The following is a 20,414-nucleotide window of genomic DNA, read 5'->3' as shown; positions in this document are numbered from 1 at the left end:
GCGCTGAAAGGTTATTCAGAGGCACACATCTGTCTTCCCACCCTCCTCCCACATCCCCATCCTACCCCCACGTTACCCCACTCCTTGTTCTTTAAAGAGAGGAGCAACCAAATAATCCTTACTCAAAGTAAACAATATGTTTTGATCTGCAGAAAAGGTTGGAGGAAACAGTAGCCCTGGCGGCAGGGTATGTGCGGTCTCCTCCTGCTTAACGCTACTGTGTATCAGCGTTGAGAAGTCTGAATGCGTGTGTGAGCCTGTTCCCTTTCTTAATATAGGTTAGAATCCTCTGTATTTAAAAAGGAAGAAGAAAAAAAGATAAGAGAAAGATCCCTATCTTTATATCTAGATTTTGCTATCTCTCTAGATAGCAATAATAAAGCTGAAGTGAAAGGAAGAGAGTGGGAGAGAGAGAGAAATCCGCGCGGCTCCCAGTTCCGCCGCTTCCTTGTTTCCTGCAGTCAGATATCGTGGCAGGACGTGTCTGTTTTCACGGTGTGTGAATAAACCTCATGTGGCTGCTGATCCCCTGGTGGAGTCATTCTTTTCTCTTTCTGTCTTCGGTTACAGAACCAGACACGCACCACTTCTTTCTCCAACTGGAGGCTATCTGCCAGCGAGGAAATCTCCTGCGCGGCAGGCTTGGGACACTTGAGGAAATGCGTTTCCAGTACGCCCTTGACACTCACCTCGATGGAGGTTCGCTTCTTGCGCTTGCGACCCTGAGCGGCGATTTTGTCAATGCTGGTCGGGCTCCCTGTGGACGAATCAGCCTCCTCCAGCCACTTGTTCAGCAGCGGCTTCAGCTTGCACATGTTCTTGAAGCTCAGCTGCAAGGCCTCGAACCGGCAGATAGTGGTCTGTGAGAACACGTTGCCATACAGTGTGCCCAGCGCCAGCCCCACGTCCGCCTGAGTGAAGCCCAACTTGATTCTCCTTTGTTTGAACTGTTTGGCGAACTGTTCTAACTCATCCGAGGTTGGTGTCTCCTCGTCCGAGTGGTCCTGGCAGTGGTGCGAGCCTAGATCGCTGTGGTCTGGGGGATCCCGGAGCACCGGGTGTAGACTCTGTGCGGAGGTGGAGGCCGGCGGTGGAGTCAGTCCTCCGTGCTCCAGCATACCGCTCACTGTGAAGCCAGACTGTGAGTACACGTTAAGGGCTTGGCCGCTTGACGTGATAGACGGGTTCGGAGCTGGACTAGCCCCCCAGGCATTCGGATGGTTAGTGTGCGGAGAGTGGTGGGCGACGTGCGGTGAGCGGTGATGGATGATCGCACCCAACTGCAGGTCTTCGCGTCCAGGCTTCACGTCCTGCTGGTCCAGTGGGTTGGTGGCCAGTGTGGAAGACCATGGGCCTCCATCGCCCAGACTGGTCACCCATTGATGCCCGAGAGGATGCCCATTGCTAGGAACTCCCTGCAAGTAATCACTTTGGAGAAGTTTCTGAGGGTTTCGGAAAGGACTCCCCTGCTGCATGCTCGCAGAGTCCGCATGAACTAGGGAGCTAGAACTGAGAATGCTGTAGGGATTCGAGGCAGCTGTGGCCATGGTAGGTGAGGATCCCCTACTAGTTATAATGTGGCAAAGGGAGCAGCTTCAGCCTTTGACATCTACGGTGCGGGGGAGCCAAAGCCGCGACAAAGAGTTACCGGCACGCGCTCTGGCCAATTACAGCACATCTCGGCCTGGCCAGCCACGGGTTTGGCCAATGACTGCACGGGAGGCTGGGCTAACTTTCTAAATTAGGCGGGCAGAGCACTAGAGTTTCTGTATAAGATCTGAGCAGGAAGTAAATCAATCTTTCGGCTCCATTGGCTGCCTGGCTCTGAGTGGCAGCAGCTCATTTGATTAACCCTTTCCCCCTCCCTCCCACCTCTGACATTGTGGACTTCTGTAGTAGAGGGGGAAGTAAGAGGGGGGAGTGTGTTTTTGTGTGTTTGGGGCCTGGGAGGAGTTGGGTAGGGGGTGAGGTAGCAAACTGGTTTTAGAATTTCTTTTGTATTATTTAGATTTAGATTAACCAAAATCTAGAAAAAAATATACTAAGAAAGCAATGTAACCAGATTAAATACCATCTAGTTTTTAATTGGGATTTTTAAAAAAATCAAATTCATTTAATATCCTGGGCTAGTTGTGCCGGGGACTGTAAAACAAAATCTTGTACGAACTTTGAGCAAAGGGAATTGAAAGCTATTTTGACTTGTTTTATTTATTTCACTTTATCATTTATGAGAAACTTGATACCAAGGTCAGAAAGCACCTAAGAAAGAAATGCTCAGCTAATTCTGAAAATTTCGATTTAAGGCGTGAAGAACTAGAAGTTTCTGGGAAAATCTAATGTGATAAAAGTAAAATTTAATGTGATCCTGGCAAAATTTTTTTATTTTATTTTGAAGTTTGCTTTCCAATCCAGTTGGTCAATTGGATGACTTGCTTTTTATTACTGCTCCATGTCAGCTCCCATCAGCGGTTCCACAACTTCTTTCAGAGGCATTGCTTGCTGAAATGGACAGCCCTTTCTCACACTCACCACAAAAACTCATAGGACCAAATTTAATTAGGTACATAAGGGGATGTTCATGAATACTGCCTCTGATGCTGTTCCCTAGTAAAATTGTCTTTAATACGCACTTCTCCCCCTCCCCCTCCCAAACAAACTAAAGTAAATAGGAATCCTGTAGTGTGCCCTGAAAACTTCAGAGAGAGAGAGAGAGAGGGAGAGAGAGAGAGAGAGAGAGAGAGAGAGAGAGAGAGAGAGAGAGAAGTGATGGCGGGCTGTTTGGCTTTAAGTACCACTCCCCCCAACCCCAACACACATTCCCATCAGCTTCAGTTGCTTTCAGCTTGGGGGTACAAGACTGTTTTCACATTTTGATTAGAGGAAAGGACCATAAGAAAGACTCCTAAGCTTTTATAAGTTAGGGAAAGGCAAGTCCCACTACTCCACAGCCTTGTTCAAAAGCTTTGCTTATAAACTGAGTATGGTAAAATGCAAAGAATTTAGAGTATCTCTAGTTGAGAAAAGGGAACAGGGGATACCTAGCTGGATTTCTGAAGTTAAAAAAAAAAAGACCTTCTATTGCATGATTATGAAGGTAACCTAACTGCATAATTATACTTGCACTTACAGAAGACAACATCAGAGTTCCTTTATTGGTTTGAAATTCCATTAAATATATTGCAAGAGCTCCCAGGTTTAGCTTGATTTAAATTTGCATACATTTTCATATATTTAGCAGAAATAAAAGAAGGCTTGCAGCTACCAGAAAGTCATTAAGGCATTAGTTTCTCTAAGAAGACAGATCTGAAGAAAATGCAAGAAAATGAGAAAAAAATAAAAACCAGGTGAGCTATTCTGCCATTCCTATATATAGATAAACAGCATCTATTTCCTGTGAAATGAGTAATTTTTTATGAGAGCAGAGTGATAGGAGTTTATATTGGTAAATTTAAATTGTGTCTATTAAGCAGAAAAACATGGGGTCTGGGTGATATTTTTTTTTCCTTTCTCTCTCTCTTAAAAAAAAAAAAAGATAACCACTTAGTCGCTATTGGTAGAGATGATAATTTGCCATCTTCTCCCCCTCCTCCTTCTTATTGAAATTGTGGTTTCCTTTGCTGGTGTCTTATTGTAAAGGTTCATCTGCTTTTAACGTAGAAATTTATTTTTCCTTTCCCTCTCTTCCTCTGTCCCTTCTCCTTCTCTTCTCTTCTCCTTCTCTTCTCTTCTCTTCTCTTCTCTTCTCTTCTCTTCTCTTCTCTTCTCTTCTCAAGAATGTCTTTTCTTTACTACCAATGAACTGTGTGTATCTTCCTTTGTAAGAACACAATCTCATTTGTACCCGAACTTTTGCTTCCTGAAGAAAAAAGTACTTGTTAAAATCAAACAAAAATAAACGTTTTCAGGTGCTCTATTAGGCTGCCTGTTTAAGGATCCGTTTGCTAGTTTATGTCATGTCAGTTTAGAGGTCAGAGGGAAAAGCAATGAAAAAAAAATACAAGCAAAAAGATCATTATCAATGCCATGTTGTTGTAATGCTGGGTTCCCCACCCCCACCATCGCAGCTGCATTTGGGTGAAAGAGTTACTAATCTTAGTCTGGTCATTCAGGGGGTTAAGGTAATTATAAATTTAGAAGGATTTTGCATGGACAAAAAAGGGGATCCCTTTCCAATTCTGACTTGCCTGAATTCTTACAATCTGGGCAACCAATTTTGCCAGGCAAGCAAAAGGGGTTCAGACCATGCCCAAAGGCTGGGGCAGGGGCACTGCCAGGGAGAAGGTATCTGTGCCCAGAGACAGGTTTCTCACACCTTTGTTCTCTAATCTTTTAATGTAAAAATAGCTTCTGACAGGAGCAAAAACCAACGTTGTCATCCTTCTTCTCTCTCTCTCTCTCTCTCTCTCTCTCTCTCTCTCTCTCTCTTTCTCTCTTTCTTTCTGTCTTTCTTTCTTTCTTTCTTTCTTTCTTTCTTTCTTTCTTTCTTTCTTTCTTTCTTTCTTTCTTTCTTTCTGTCCTTTTAGTTTTTTCTTCTTTCCATTTACCCTCCCTCTTTCCTTCGTCCTTTCCATCTCTTCATTCTTTCTTTCTTCTTTCCTTTCTTGTTAAAAAATTAGTTCCCATGAATATGGATACTGCCTAATTCAGGTGCAGTCCCATCCTCTAGCAGCTGTGATATAATTTTCTCTTGCATGTAAGATGTTTTGTTTTCTGAGGAAAATATCTGCATATAGTAAAATCTTCTTGCTGCTCTGACTAATCTACTGGAGAGGTTTCCTTCGCCTTCTCCTGTCAGTCTAACTTCCCAAGTGTAACAGATGCTGCTCTCAAGCGCTCCTTTCTGTGGCTTCTCTTTATTCAGCCTTGCATATTTCTCCCCATGATCTGGGTTTCCATAGAGAGAGGAATAAAAGGGGGGACCATGGCCACAAATCCCCTGCCCCATGCAAAATAAAAGAGACTCATTCAATAGAGAACCTGGTCTGGACATGGGAGAGAAATAAGTACATGTGAAGCTACTGTTGCAAAGAACTGGTAACTTAGTTTTCATAGACTGATTTTAAATTAAACTCAAAGTTACCACTGGTAACCTGCTCTCATGCGTGGTTGGGGTAAATACATATCTTGGCATTCTTTTCATCCTGATATTGAAGTCCACTAACAGGTCCTCAGATCTTATTTATCCCCCACCATTGGTATAGTTTGAATATAATAATAGTTGCCCCAACCCTAGCAGGTTGGGATAACAAAAAGTCATCTTGGAGTGGAGCCCAAGTTAGAAGTAGAGGAACTGTAATTTTATCAAGTTCACACACCTGCTTCCAGCAAGGTAGGACAGGTTTCAAACTCTTGCTGGGCCAGCACATAGCACAAACTTCATTCCTTCTTGGATTGCCTTCCACCTGGAGTGGGTTTGCCACTTCACCCTACCCATCACTTTGCTTGTTTTATAAAAGGGAAATTTCACTACTTGCTGGAAGAAAATCAGATTGGTTTGATTTATTTGTATGTTCATTCGTTTGTAACCTGGGATTGTGACTCTCATTCCTCACAAGTGAGTGTTTTCCCAGACATTCCCAGCCTCCTTGGAAGCAAGGAAGGAGTGACAAAAAAACTAAGTTGCACTTCTGTGGAAGCATAAGAGCTTGGTAGCAGCTGGAAGTCTGTGCCTAAGTTTGTTCAGAAATGGAAATTATGCTTTTTGTAGATTTTAGTATAGATGATGAGTATAGATTGTATCGATTATGAAGCATTCTCATTATCTGTACAAATGGAAGAGGGGAAGTGGTCTGTGGCTGATGAGAGTTGGGGAAGGGGTCAGGAAAGAAGGCTAAAAAGCCAGATTTGAATGTGTATAATACAGCATGAAGTTCCACAGAGTAGGACATGGCACATAGGTATGACTTCAAGATTGAAACCATCGTCTTCAACAGGAGTCCACTTTGGAAATAGGACTACTTAGATTGTGCTTGGTAGGTACAAGTACATATTTTATTTTTATAACTTGGGGGCTTGTCAGGGAAGGGAAACAAATGGACAGATTCTGAAAGCAACAGGAAAATAAGCCTTGTTTTGGCATCTGTACTTTGGGCTCATTAGAGGTTCTCAGTGTGAGTAATAGCTACTCTTTAGAGCACCAGCCTACTGTAGCTCCTCTTACAGTTGTTACTGTTCTTCTTCTTCCACTTACTGCTCTTCCTCTTTGTTTTCCTTTTCTTCCTCCTTCTCCTTTCTTCTTCTTCCTCCTCCTCCTCCTCCTCCTCCTCCTCCTCGTCTTCTTCTTCTTCTTCTTCTTCATAAACTGTGTGGAGGGAAGGCAAAGGAGCTCATAATAATCTGGGAAAGAATCTTTAAAAAATTAGACAACATTAGGGGCTCCTGGGTGGCTCAGTCATTTGAACTTTTGACTTCAGCTCAGGTCATGATCTCCCCATCAGTGTGTTCGAGCCCACATCAGGCTGACAGCTCAGAGTCTGGAAACTGCTTCAGATTCTGTCTCCCTTCTCTCTTTGTCCTTCCCCTACATACATTCTGTCTATCTCTGTCTCTCAAAAATGAATAGATGTTAAAAACTTTAAAAAATTAGACATTAGCAGGTATTAGCCAATACCAACTCAAACTCAATTAGTTCAATTTTTAAATTCTGTTAGCTTTCCTTGAACATGAGGAAATGGATCTTTAGAGAAAAGGGGAGAGGGAGAGGAAGAGGGAGAGGGAGGAATGAGAACATATAGTGAATGCTGCAGCAGACATAATTTTAAAATTAAGATATCCATCATGAAGAAAATTCATATATATATATATATTATATATATATATCTCAATCTTTAAGAGCACTAGTTATTTACTAAACAAATCGATTGTCAGTTAGGAAGTGGAGAGGAATTGTGTAGTTGGGACTGTGGATAGGATGGTTAGAGAAGACAGGGACAATAGAGACCCTCACTGCGAATGGAAAGGATATGGGCTCCCACAGCTGTGTTGTCAAGGTCGCATTGATTCACTCTCAGTTTCTCTTCTGAGGTCAATTCCTCCCTTGCCATTGCCATTGTCAGTGCGTGAACTCTGATCTTACAGGGTCCCAGGGAAAAAGCTGTACAGAGAGAGAACTTTTGTTGACTACTCTGTATGGTTCTCATATTCCCGGGACCAGGATTTGGGGTGTCTAGGAATCGTTGTGCATATTTTGCAGTTACTTGTTTTGCACCTTAGACAGAACTTAGGTTTGTAGAATCCAGTTGATGATTTTACAAAACAGAGATCCCATGTGAAATTAACTTTTTTTTTAAAGTGGAGTAGTGGAATGTTTCCAAATTTAAACCGCAGTGGTGGTTTTTATCTATATTTTGATTTTTCTTTCTTTAATTAAAATTTATTGTTTTATTTATTTTTGAGAGAGAGAGATAGACAGCGTGAGCAGGGAAGGGTCAGAGAGAGAGAGAGAGAGAGGCAGAATCTGAAGACAAGCTCCAGGCTCTGAGCTAGCTGTCAGCACAGAGCCTGACACAGGGCTCAAACTCACAAACTGTGAGATAATGACCTGAGCTGAAGTTGGATGCCTAACCAACTGAACCATCCAGGCACCCATTTTCTTAAAGTCAGAAATTGTGAGAGTATTAAGGAAGGGAAAAATATAGTTCCAGCTGTTTGATCAATCAGAAGGAGTGTAGAAATAATCTCCTATCTTAAACTCTGTAGGTCATTATTCACGGTATCAATATATTATCTAGTTTTACATTAGACAGCTTTTAGAAGTCATTTTTGTAGTTACAACGGATTACAGTTGTAACACGCAACATGCTCAGATTTCATACATAACTGAGATCCTGTTTCCCTGAACTTTTGCCACTCCTGCTTTTTCTTAGTAAATAGTATTTATCTGAAATAGCTAGCATTCGGTATCCATGTGAGGTAAAAGGACTACAGGAAATTTGATTACAGATCAAAATATGTGCTCCTTCTAGGAAAACAATTTTAGTAAGTAATCTACTGAGTACTCTGGGCTCACATTACTATTTCCAGGCCCCCAAGTGAGCAAGAAACTATCATATTTGAAAATAAGCAACTGACCAGATTTAACTTGCTGTCTTCATTCAGAAATTTGTTTTGTTTTGTTTTGTTTTCCTGGAGGGACTGGGTAGGGAAGGTGGTTGATGATTGTGAGAAAAAATGTGTGCGTGTATGTGAGTGTGTGTATGTGTATATATATTCATATATATATATATGAGAGAGAATGAGGGAATGAGGTTGAGAGAAAGAGAACATGTTTGAGGAAAAGTCGACTTTGCAAGGGCATTTTGGACATTCAATTTTTACAAGAATATTAGTGCTTTCTCTGTTATGATTGTTGTGTTCATTATTGAGGGGTTGGTATAGGTTTCCTGAGTGCTATTAAAATCTCCATCTCCAGTAACTTTTTTTGAGCCATCTCTGGAACTTTACTCTCAATTGGGGACATCAATATGACTCCCCTGCTTGAAAAATAGATCTACTTTATCTAGTATTTTGGCTTCTGGCTGCTTATGAACACATGTCATTGCATGTGTCTATTTTATATACAAGACTTTTTTTGGAGTCTCTTTTCAATGTTCACGCACTCAGATGGGCCAGCAAAAGAACCCAGCCCCTCATGAAGTCTTATTCCTTGATGGATCTGCTCCTCCCATGTCTATGTCTCTGTGACTAGCCTGCTCTCAATTCTAGTGTTGCCAAGAACCCAAGTTTTCTCACTTGAATCTGCAGAAAGTCAGGACCAGAGAGAATCAAGGAGCTGTCCCCAAAGCTCTGTACACGGCCTTAGCAGGAGAGGCAGCAATCTGGGCAGCAACAGGATCCCTCACCTTCATTTGGCTAAAATGCTCAAATGAAGCCCAAAGACTAGACCTGACTTCAGCCTCTCGGATACATCTGAATAAAGGTGGCTGAATTAGGACAGCGGTGGGGGTGTTAAACTGAGAATTCCTATCTTAAGATACTTTTGTGAATGAGAATTCTTTAAGCCAAATTTGTTCAATTCCAAAAACCAGGCAGCTAGCAAGAGGGGCTTATTTTTCCAGCTTCTGGGCTCCCATTGCTCCTCCTTCCCCAGGCTCTTGTCCTCTATTTGAAGCAAGATCCCTGAGATAGAGTCAAGGCCTAATTATCCCAATTGGAAGTGGAGGGAGGGAGTAAGAATCTAGAAGATCCAGCACCAAGGCAGCTGTGTGAGCTTTGAAGCTTACAGTAATTTGTTGCTCAGGATCCCCTGGACCTGGGTAGCCTGGCTGAGCATCTTTTTCCCTGGATAGCCTCTACCTTTCATGTATGGGTCTCGTTAAACAATCTTAAGACCAATGTTCTTCTCTGTAGTCCTCATAAAAGTAAGGTGCTAAAGGTAACCCTTTCTCAGGAGGCAAGGTCCAGCCCTTTCACTGACAAATACTTTATGTTATCACAGCTCTGATTCAGTGACACTCTTCCTTGGAGGGGTGTGTAGGAGAGCATCATCCCCATGACGCTTCTTGAGCTTGTGTGGGAGGGTGGGAGTGGTGAAAGTCACCCTAAAATGTTTTGTCCAGGTACTAAAATATCAGCTCAGATCACATTAAGGACAGCAGGATTTAAACCTACCTAAACTTCCTTAAAAATAGAAAATTTCTGTTTTTAACAATTGACAGAGGCGAGAGAAACCTTAGGTTTCTAAAAAAAAAACATGATTAGAGCAATCTAAATATCAACACTCAGATTTATCTTATATATCCTAAATATTCATTTAAACTTATTAAAATGATAGTGATAATGAGACTGTCTCCTTATTCTGCCTATCCTCTTCTTACTACTTCTACTTTTGAAAAGAGATTGGAGTTTCTGTTTGAAGTAAAATTGTAATTCAATTACTTCTCCACTCATTTTTATTTTTAATTATTTTTAAAGAAGTTTGTTTTTTTCATTTTTATTAATTTTAATTTTTATTTATTTTTTAAATTTTTTTATTTTTATTTTTATTATTTTTTTCCAATATTTTATTGTCAAGTTGTTTTCCATACAACACCCAGTGCTCTTCCCCTTAAGTGCCCACCACCATCACCACCACCTCTTTTCCGCCCTCCCCCTTCCCCTTATCACAGACAATTAGATTTAAAGCCCTATTTAATAATCCACTCTACCATATTTTAAAAGGTGTGATACATAATCTTGCTATGAAAGGAAACAAGAATATAGTTATTGGAAAGCTTGGGAGTATTGGGGAACAACACAATGAAGTTGAGAGTAAAATAAGTGCAGCTAATGTTCACTAGCCTTAAAGGATCCTTTATAAACACTTTCTAATACTTGTTTGTAAGTAAAAATCATCTCTGTCATGCATAACATATTGGAGATCATTTTGTCTTCATGGGATGATGCTTACCCTTGGAGGTGATTGGTGAAAGTAAATAATGATCATGAAATAAGCTAGAACAGATGAAGGATGGACATTTGTTGACAAAGATATGTTAAAGTGCTCCTAGCTTATATACTTTTAGCTGGACACTCTGTTTTCAGATGTATTGGAGTACTTCTGAATTGGTGGATATACAAACTGCTTTGAAATGACTAGTAGTGTAGAAGTACGTTGCAAGTAAACTTAGTGAATTGAGATGATTCTCTATCAGTTTAATTTATGTTTTATAGTTAGTTTAGCATTCTGATTTGATTGCCTTAGTAATGTGAATTGCCTACAGCTGCTGATGATACAGCTTTAATTCTGTTTTAAAGGTCATGTAAACACGTGCCTGTAACATAAGGAATGCAAATTCAATTCCCTTTTAATGTTTTCTTACACTCACTTCACAGCCTTCACCTAGAAAATTAGCAGGGTTTAATATAAAACTATTTTAATAGTATGTTTCCATTAAAATCCTTTTCCAATGTTTTACTTTTCCTTTTACAGGGTAAAGAAGTCTTCCTCTACTTGTCAGTGCATAGTGCATGCAACACACATCACTCATAGTGGAAGGCAGAAAAACATTTCTGTTAAGATCTATCTGATATTTTACTAAGAACTGAGAACTTCATTTCAATCTCCCTGTAGCTGCAGGTAAAAAAGACACAAAGTAGATAATCTAACTATATTTTATATTGTAGTGCATTCAGAATATTATGTGTGTATAAGAGTTTCTAGTCATAAGAAGTTTTACAATATGAACACATGATTGAAAATGAACTGGGGAAAGAATATATCAAGAGGAAAAAACATTTAAAATAGAATTGGCATAGAGAAGAATGCTTTAGTTCTTCCAAATTAATATAAAATTATACAAATTATGGCTCCAAGTTTCTACAGCTTAAATATTGGTGGCTATGCAGATTCATTTTTTAACATTGCTTTCTAAAATATATTAAGACCTTGAAAGTAGTGTAAATGTATGCAATAAATTATATTAAAACTTCATCTAATGTGCTTTAACTAATTGAATAAATCTTTACAAAATATGCAAATCTTAGTGGAAGAGACAGTGGGAGTGAAGGAAGTAGGGAAGTAAACATACAGGCTGAAATAAAATGGAAAACTTAACCTAATGTTTGTGGTGATATCATTGTGCTGTTTTAGTTTATATCTCTGTTATACGTATATCTCTAAACTAAACATTGATGTTTAACTGGAGATAATGTTTTCAAATACATTTTTCCTTAAATTAGATTGGCCAAGTGATGGGAGTCTTAAAAAAAGTATAACTATCACGTCATCTGCAAAAAGTGCAAGTTTGACTTCATCTTTGGCAATTCTGATGCCTTTTATTTCCTTTTGTTGTCTGATTGCTGATGCTAGGACTTCCAGCACTATGTTAAACAGCAGTGGTGAGAGAGGACATCCCTGTCGTGTTCCTGATCTCGGGGGAAAGCTCTCAGTTTTTCCCAGCTTGACAATAAAATATAAAAGAAAAAAAAATAAAATGTTATAGTAAAATGTAATGTTTAGCTTGTAAATTTTCTAAAACGACCATGGTTTATTTTTATAGAGTTGAATCTATAAATTAACTGCATTTTAATGAGGTTTTAAATAAAATTATTTGTTCAGAAAAATTATAAATAAGAATATATAAATAAATTTATTTGTTAACATATTGTTAATATAACACAAATTAAAATAAAATAAAAACACATATAAATGAAGTCTAAATGTAATGAGCCTTAATGCAGTTTCATTTGGTGCAAAGAAAAAGAATTCAAAAGCTTGGGCTTTAATTCTGGAAGACTGCTTCAGTTTCAGTCTAGGAAATAGGTATTGTTCTGTGTTTGTGTTTCAAAATTCACAACTCATGAATAATTATGAATGATCATAGAGTAAAAGAGTATGGCCATGAAAATCTTACGTGCTAATCTAAGTGGTCTATGGTTTTTAAATTTTTGTTTCATTTTGTCTTAAATTTTGCCTCTGATTTGCTGCTATACACTTTTCAAGCTCATCTTTATTCCCCCCCCCCCTTACTTAGTAGCAGGGAACTCAACATACAAAGTGCGTATTTAAAACCTGGAAAAAAATGCTACATTTTGATTAACACTTTGGACTCTAGCATTATAATACAGAAGAGATAGCTGACAAGAGACAAAATCAGTATGAGAGCAGATTCTGTTTTCTGTGAACTGGGTCCCCCCGCTTTAGATTAGTATTAGTTAGAATTTAAATTTCATGGAGATGAATTTGTTTTTGTTATTATTTTATACAATCTTACTGTTGGTGTATATATATTCTTAGAATGAAAACCACAACTGGGAAAGCTATATTACACATTGAATTGTAAAAATTCCTAATGTGTTTTTGTTTTTGATAGAAGACCTTTAGTTACACGATTATTGTCTTGCTTAAAAAAAATTTAAATTGTGTAATGATGCAAGCCCTACATTTTTTTTGGAATTTGCATTTTGAGCAATAAATAAATTCTAAAGAACAAATTTCTAGTTTTTCATCCTAATTTAAAAGTTTAAGGACTCTCTTCACAAAATTGGTCCTTTAAATAGAAATAGGTTGTAAATAAAATAGAACTCCAAAACCAAATCTCTGCATGGAGGTCTGTTTTATGTCTGAGCTTAATGATAATCACTCACTGATTTGGTTGTGGGCATTTGATGTCACTTTAGTCAGATGATACTGTATCCACAACTGTCAGTTTCAATGTAGGTACACCTTTTACTGTAATTGTGTTTTCAGTGCCATTTTTCTGTCAGAAAGTTACAAAGGTATTTCTCACAGTTGAAAATTAGCTATTTCATTACTGCATTCTGCAACAAAAGAGAGATTTTTGTTCATGTGCAAGTGGAATGTATCTCAGGAAAGTACTTTGTCTGAAGTAGCTGGACTAATAATAACATTTAAAATAGAAAAAAAAACAAATAAATAAACAAACAAACCTAGACATTTACATCTAATCCAGGCATGCTGCAATTTACTTACTCGTTAATGATTATGCTTCTTTAAATTGTGTGTATAAACTCATATATCCTGAAAACAAACCAGGCTGCTTTATAATGCAGCTAATCCTACTACCATGCATTTTCATATTTGTCTCAACTGCAGCCTATTCCCATAATTTTCTAATATTCTCTAGCTCCCCCTTTTAAACAATGGTATCTTCTGTTTGTGCTCTGAGAATGAGTGGTATGACCACGAATAGGTTATATAGAGATAGTCTGTGGCTGATTCTGTTAATGTCCTTATCAGTAAGTAGGTATAAATATGAAAAGATTTAAATGACTTTATTAAATTAAATATGACACTGTAAAACATCTGTCTCTTGTCAAGTCATGATATAATAATACAGATGGAAATATTAGTTATACCTATTCAGAGAAAGTTTATACATATATTTAAGATAAAGTTCATTAGAACTGAGCAAAACACAATGTGTTTACAGAATGAATCACAATTCAACATTTCCTAATAATGTATGTTCTTGTATGTTCTACTATGTGTTTTTCTTCATTATCTTCTTATATCTGAAGTTCTATTACCACCCCTTTCCCTCCACCCCATATATTTGATCATTTCTCTAAGTCCCTTGGCTGAACCAATCTCTTTTCATGCAGAGGATAAAAAGAGAAGAACTTCAAAGTAGGTTCAGGTAATTAACAGCTGAGGGGAATATAATCTAAAACATAGGCCCTGCTTTGCACCCAGGCTGGATCGCTAAGCCAGCCGGCAAGAGAGTGTCTATTCCCTATAGCATCTAAATCTGCTTCCTCTGAACAGCACTGCCAGGCCTCCAGTTATCACATCTGCATTTCAAACACCGTGGCTTTGGCATTAATTATTAATTAGCCTACAGTCACCCTAGAGGATTCAAGTTCCAGCCTGCACATACTTATTCATTGACCTCTATCTTAGTTTTTCTTGGGAGAAAAAACTTGGTAGAATGCTTAATAATTTCCTTTCTCTCTGACCTTCTGGTCAAGTTTTATGGAGGGGAAACTGTATATTTTCCAAGTGGGAATAATCACACAGTAGCCCCAAAACTTTTTTACAGTAAAATATTTTGTCAAATGATTTGGACCCAGAAAGAGTGGAATGATTTATAAATGGTATTGAGTAATGAAGTATACTTTTTAATGTTCAACACATTGACTGGAGTTTCCTCAAATTGGGAGATAAGGTGATGGGACAAAGCCCAATATTCCTTAGTTTTCCGTGAGGGCAATTGCAGAATTTGTAAAGTAAGCTGGATTTCAACCTTGGAAAATATATATGTTCATGATCAATGAAACTACTTATAGCTGCATCACATGCTGGAATGTCCAAATTAATTATAAACATGTTTGCACTCATAGGTCTAGCAGGAAAACAAGAGAGACCTAATGGAGAACCAGGGGGAGCAGAGGAGGGAGAGAGAGTTGGGGAGAGAGAGGGATGCAAAACTTGAGAGACTATTGAATGCTGAGAATGAACTGAGGGTTGAGGGGGAAGGGGGAGGGGGAAAAGAGGTGGTGGTGATGGTGGAGGGCACTTAAGGGGAAGAGCACTGGGTGTTGTATGGAAAACAATTTGACAATAAAATATTATGGAAAAAATTATTTAAAATATAGGTCGCCTAATGACTGTGTATTTCAAATAAAAATCTAAATATGCTCCTCTCATAAGAGTAAATATTTTAATGTGTAAATTATTAAGCTATTTGTGACAAACTTTTGGGCCTAAACATTGGAACAGTATATAATAGAAAAGTGATTGAGTTGAGTTGAGAATTATGCAGACCTGAGTTTGTATCTCAGTTCCACCACTTAATAAGTGACCTTAACTACATATCATTTTTGAAACTTACTTCCCTTTAGAAAAATGAGGCAACATTAGAACCTACCTCATGGAGTTGTTATAAGAATTGTATAGCATGATGCATATAAATTGTTCATCACGTTTATCTTAGTGCCTGACCTATAATAATGTTCAATAAGGGTTCATATTTAAATAATATTTGTTACATTATTTTATTGTGAGATTTCTATAGTTTGTATTAATTTGGTTTTATTTAAATGTCAATTCCTCACTGCATGTATTTCCCAATATAGGAGCTTTTTATTTTATTTTATTTTTTAAAAATGTTTTAACTTATTTTGAGAGAGAGAGAGAGAGAGAGAGAGGGGCTCCAAGCTCTGAACTAGCTGTCAGCACAAAGCCCAACACTGGGCTCAAATCCACTAACCGTGAAGTCATGACCTGAGCGGAAGTTGGACGCTCAACCAACTGACCCAGCCGGGCACTCTTGACATAGGAGCTTTTAACAACCACGTATGAACACAGCTCCTGCTTTCCTACTCAGAAACTACTATCACTTGTTCTCCTAGTAGCACTCATTTGCAATAGTAATTGCCCTTTTCTTCACCCCAAATATGTTTTCTTGCTTTGTACCCTGACATTTCTTCTGGAATCTATTCATCACTGCTAAAAATCTCTCCTCTTAATACGAGAGACCTTGGGGGGCTTTCTCAACATTTGAACTTTATTGTTGGCATTTGGAGCATCCTTTTGAAACACAGTCCCTGTAAACTGTTTCTATACCTGAAATTCATCCATGAAATCCTCACCAAGAAAAATTTTACAAGATTTGGATTAAGGTACAGGTATATCTACCTCTGCCAATACTGGGAGTCTGGTTCTAATACATAAGAGGAAGGAATTGGTATTCTGTTGTCTTGAGTTTAAATTCAGAAATGCTATCCCATGCAAATAATGCTATAACTGGTAGTTAAGGCCTGGTACCATAAACATGTAATGTTTTGATTATTTTCCTTTTTATGTAGGAAAAATAAGTGTTTTTCTCAAAGATTTATACATTTTAAAGTTCTTATTTTACCACAGTTTTTCATTGTCACCATTTACATTGGAGGACAATTAGGTTAGTCAAATAAATGGATCAACTGAGGTGAGAATGTTAATTTTTACAAGAAGATAATTATTTCTACATGGATTTTAAACAAATAATTCAGGTACAGGTATAGAGAACCTGTAAAAATACTTAAAAAACAGCTATGTTATAGAGAAGTTAGTGGTCAGTGAATCAGAGTGCTCTAGGAGCATGGAGTAGGGTTCTATATTAGGTTTTGCGCCATTCTTCATGTTTTAAGGAAAGACTGAAATGAAAGCATAGAAACCATATTTAGACAATTTCAGGGATAATTAATATATTATAGGAGACTTAAAATTCTAAAACATTTCAACAGTGTGGAATGTTAGGATAAAACCTTCAGACAAAGAAAGTTGTAGTTAGATGGGACTTCACAAGTCATCTAAATTCATATAGAAATCTCTTCTATAACTTTCCTAAGCAATAGTTCTCTACTTTTAATGGAATATGTCAACTGGGAAGGAGCTTATGACATTCAAAAGCATCATATTCCATTTTGTCAAGCTATGTTAGAAAGTTATTTCTTGCATTAAACTAAAGTATTCTAACCTAGTTTGGTGAGACAATTTCTCTTTCTATATTCTATCTCTTTAAATATCTGAAAACAATTTCTGTGCTGCACCTTCTTCCTTTGGTCTATTCTTTTTTAATTTTTGTTTAATTCATTTTTTGGATTAACACCCAAGTTATTTAGCATACCATGCAACAATGATGTCAGGAGTAGATTCCTTAATACCCTTTAACCATTTAGCTCACACCCCCTCCCACAACCCCTACAGGAACTCTTTTTTTGTTCTCCATATTTAAGAGACTTTTATGTTTTTTGTCTACTCACTGTTTTTACATTATTTTTGCTTCCCTTCCCTTATGATTACCTTTTCTGTATCTTAAAGTCTTCATATGAGTGAAGCTATATGATATTTGTCTTTCTCTGACTGAATAATTCACTTAGCATACTACTCTCTAGTTGCATCTACATAGTTGCAAATGGCAAGATTTCATATTTTTGATTGCCGAGTAATACTGCATTGTACATATACCACAACTTTTTTATCCATTCATTCATCAGTGAACATTTGGGATCTTTCCATACTTTGGCTATTGTTGATAGTACTACCCAGTCTTTATTATCAGATCTCTATTCTCATCCTGACCAGGAATTGTGCATCTATCCTTTGTCTCTGGCTTCCATCCACTCCCTGCTTTGACACTGTCCATGACCATGCCATCAGTTTTCCAGGTGGTGCCTCTCTCCTGAGTTTTATCTCAGATGCGACTGTGTTTCCAGATCCCTCACTTCAGAGGGACTGTGGCTTTGACTCATTCAGATCCTCTGGGGGACGGTCTCACTGAGCAATGCCTGGGTGCCAGCTGCACCTAGGAACATTCAAGGGACAGTACTGCTGCTTCTGTCCAGAGACTATGGCTGCGTGCCAGCTGACCCCAGAGAAATTTCAAGGAATTATGTAGCAGCAGCATTTCAGGGATTATGAAAAATCCATGTGGCCCAAGGACCTCCTGGACACACTCTTCTCCTGGGAATTTGCCCTTACCACAAGAGCACCAACAGGTATTGAGCTGCAGAGTTTTAGACTCTGTTCTCCCCCGTTTATAGAGTCTTAATGGAATTAAAACCCTCTCTTGTCTCCTCTCTCCCCTTTTATTTTAGTCCCTGTGGCTCTTTCCGCTTTTCCACTTTCTCTCCAGCTGCTTCTTTTAGAGTGCTTTTTCTGTACTCTTCTCCCATCTCCATCCTCTCTCCATAAGCAAAAACAGTTCCCTGCCTTCTGCAACTTCTCTCTCCCCCAGTTCACTTCTCTGCACTGCATACTTGCTGAGTTGTGGTTCTCAGGTTGTGCAGATTGTTGTGTTAATCCTCACATCAGTTTTCTAGGTGTGCAGGATGGTTTAGTGTTGATCTGTCTTTATTTCATGTACATGAGGTGGAGAAAAGTATTCCATAGTGTTCTGCCTTCTGGCTTCTTTCCTTCTCCTTTTTCTATTCTTTTTTTACGCAGTTTAAAAAAATGTTTATTTATTTTTGAGAGAGAGACAGAGCATGAGTGGATGAGGAGCACAAAGAGAGGGAGACACAGAATCGAAACAGGCTCCAGGCTCTGAGCTGTCAGCACAGAGCCCAATGCAGGGCTCAAACCCACAAACCATGAAATCATGACATGAACTGAAGTTGGATGCTTAACCTATTAAGCCACCCAGGTGCCCATCCTTTTTTCTATTTTTAATGTCCTCAGTTACATTACCCATTCATTGCTGAAGTGGATTTAAGATCACTCACTAGTAGTCTTTGTAAGCTGTCATAAAAAATACCAAACATCAAATGGCTTAAACAATAGACATTTATTTCTCACAGTTGTGAACTGGAAGTCCAAGATGAGGGTGCCTGCATGGCTGGGTCTGGTGATTGTAAAATCTATCTTCCTGATTTGCAGATGGCCTCCTTTTTGCTGTGTGAAAGAGAGAGAAAGAGAGGGGAGAAAGAGATAGAGAATCTTCCTCAAAAATTCTATCAGATAAGGATCTTACACTTATGACCTCATTTAACCTTCATTACCTCCTAAAGGCCTTATTTACAGACAGAGTCATCATAAGGGATTGGTCTTCAACATATGAATTTGAAAGGAGGACACAATTCAGACATTAGCACTCACTATCCTAGATTCATACACTTAGCCCCTTAGCATTCTAGTATAGTCAAAACCACTTTTACAATGTAGTGAACTAAAGTAATCTGGGTGATATGTGAGCAGTGCAAATCACAATGGGACTATTCCTCTTTTTGACAATAAACTATAATTTTATATTATGACTTAAGACTGTATTCAGGTTTTCAATAGTTTTTTGGAGAACATATAAATATATAATGAAAAAACAAACAATCCCACGACTCAAATTTCATATTTTGGTGGCATTTTTCAGTTTTATCTTTGCTTTTAAATATCTATACACATAATGGTGGTAAACTTTAAGAAATTTTACATACTGATGATTTCAACTTAACATTATATTATATAAATTACTACATTATGACAAACTCTTCCTAAACACTTTTAGAGGTTTAATACTATTTTCTCTTTTTTTAAAGGCATTTTGAAATTTATTTATTTGTTTTAGTAATCACTACAACCCTGAACTTATGACCCAAAGATCCATTGTAAGTTTATCTCAAATATTAGCTATTCTTATGATTGGTTGTGTACAAATTATAGATCCTCTATATCATTGTCTACATTGAAAAAAACTGTTGAAAATCATAAGACCATTTTTGTTCTTGATTCCCTTGCCTCTGGGGATGTGTCGAGGAAGAAATTGCTGCTGTGGAGGTCTAGGAGGCTACTTCCTGCTTCTTCCTTAAGGGTTTTTATGGCTTCCTGTCTCACATTCAGATCCTTTATCCATTTTGAGTTTATTTTTGTGAATGGTGTCAGAAAGTGGTCTAATTTCATTTTTATACATGTTGCTGTCCCGCTCTCCCAATATCACCTGTTGAAGTCCACTAGACACTCTTTCTTGCTTTGCCAAAGATTAATTGGCCATATACTTGTGAGTCCAGTTCAGGGTTCTCTATTCTATTCTATTGGTCCATGTGTCTGTTTTTGTGCCAATACCATACTGTCTTGATGATGCCAGCTTTGTAGTAGAGGCTAAAATCTGGGATTGTGATGCCTCCTGTTTTGGTTTTCCTCTTCAATAGTACTTTGGCTATTCGGGTTTTTTTTTTTTGTGTGTGTGTTTCCATATGAATTTTAAGAGAGTTTGTTCTAGCTTTTAGAAGATCGCTGGTACCCAGTGTTCATAGCAGCAATGTCAACAATAGCCAAAACATGGAAGGAGCCTAAATGTCCATCACCTGACGAATGGATCAAGAAGATGTGGTATATATTCATGATGGAGTACTACATGGCAATGAGAGGGAATGACATATGGCCCTTTGTAGGAAAGTGGATGGACATTGAGGGTGTCATGCTGAGTGAAGTAAGCCAGGCAGAGAAGGACAGAAACCGTATGTTTGCACTCATAGGTCTAGCAGGAAAACAAGAGAGA

The 20,414-nt window shown here is 38.2% G+C and overlaps 1 protein-coding gene and 1 pseudogene across 1 annotated transcript; both read right to left on the bottom strand.

Moving 5' to 3' along the window:
- Positions 1-396: 396 nt before the first annotated feature.
- POU3F4 (POU class 3 homeobox 4) lies at positions 397-1,547 on the bottom strand. Its single transcript, XM_029930953.1, has one exon. The coding sequence runs from the start codon at positions 1,545-1,547 to the stop codon at positions 462-464; it is 1,086 nt and encodes a 361-aa protein (XP_029786813.1). The 3' UTR covers positions 397-461.
- Positions 1,548-1,609: 62 nt separating this feature from the next.
- LOC115283425 overlaps positions 1,610-20,414 on the bottom strand; it is a 66,975-nt pseudogene continuing 48,170 nt past the window's right edge.

This window comes from Suricata suricatta, chromosome X, assembly GCF_006229205.1.
Source record: "Suricata suricatta isolate VVHF042 chromosome X, meerkat_22Aug2017_6uvM2_HiC, whole genome shotgun sequence".
In the NCBI taxonomy this organism is placed as follows: domain Eukaryota; kingdom Metazoa; phylum Chordata; class Mammalia; order Carnivora; family Herpestidae; genus Suricata; species Suricata suricatta.
This window is presented reverse-complemented; position numbering and strand designations above follow the sequence as displayed.

Bases quoted from the DNA above. Each gene is read 5' to 3' on its own strand.
- POU3F4 (XM_029930953.1), bottom strand. From the start codon at position 1,547: ATGGCCACAGCTGCCTCGAATCCCTACAGCATTCTCAGTTCTAGCTCC.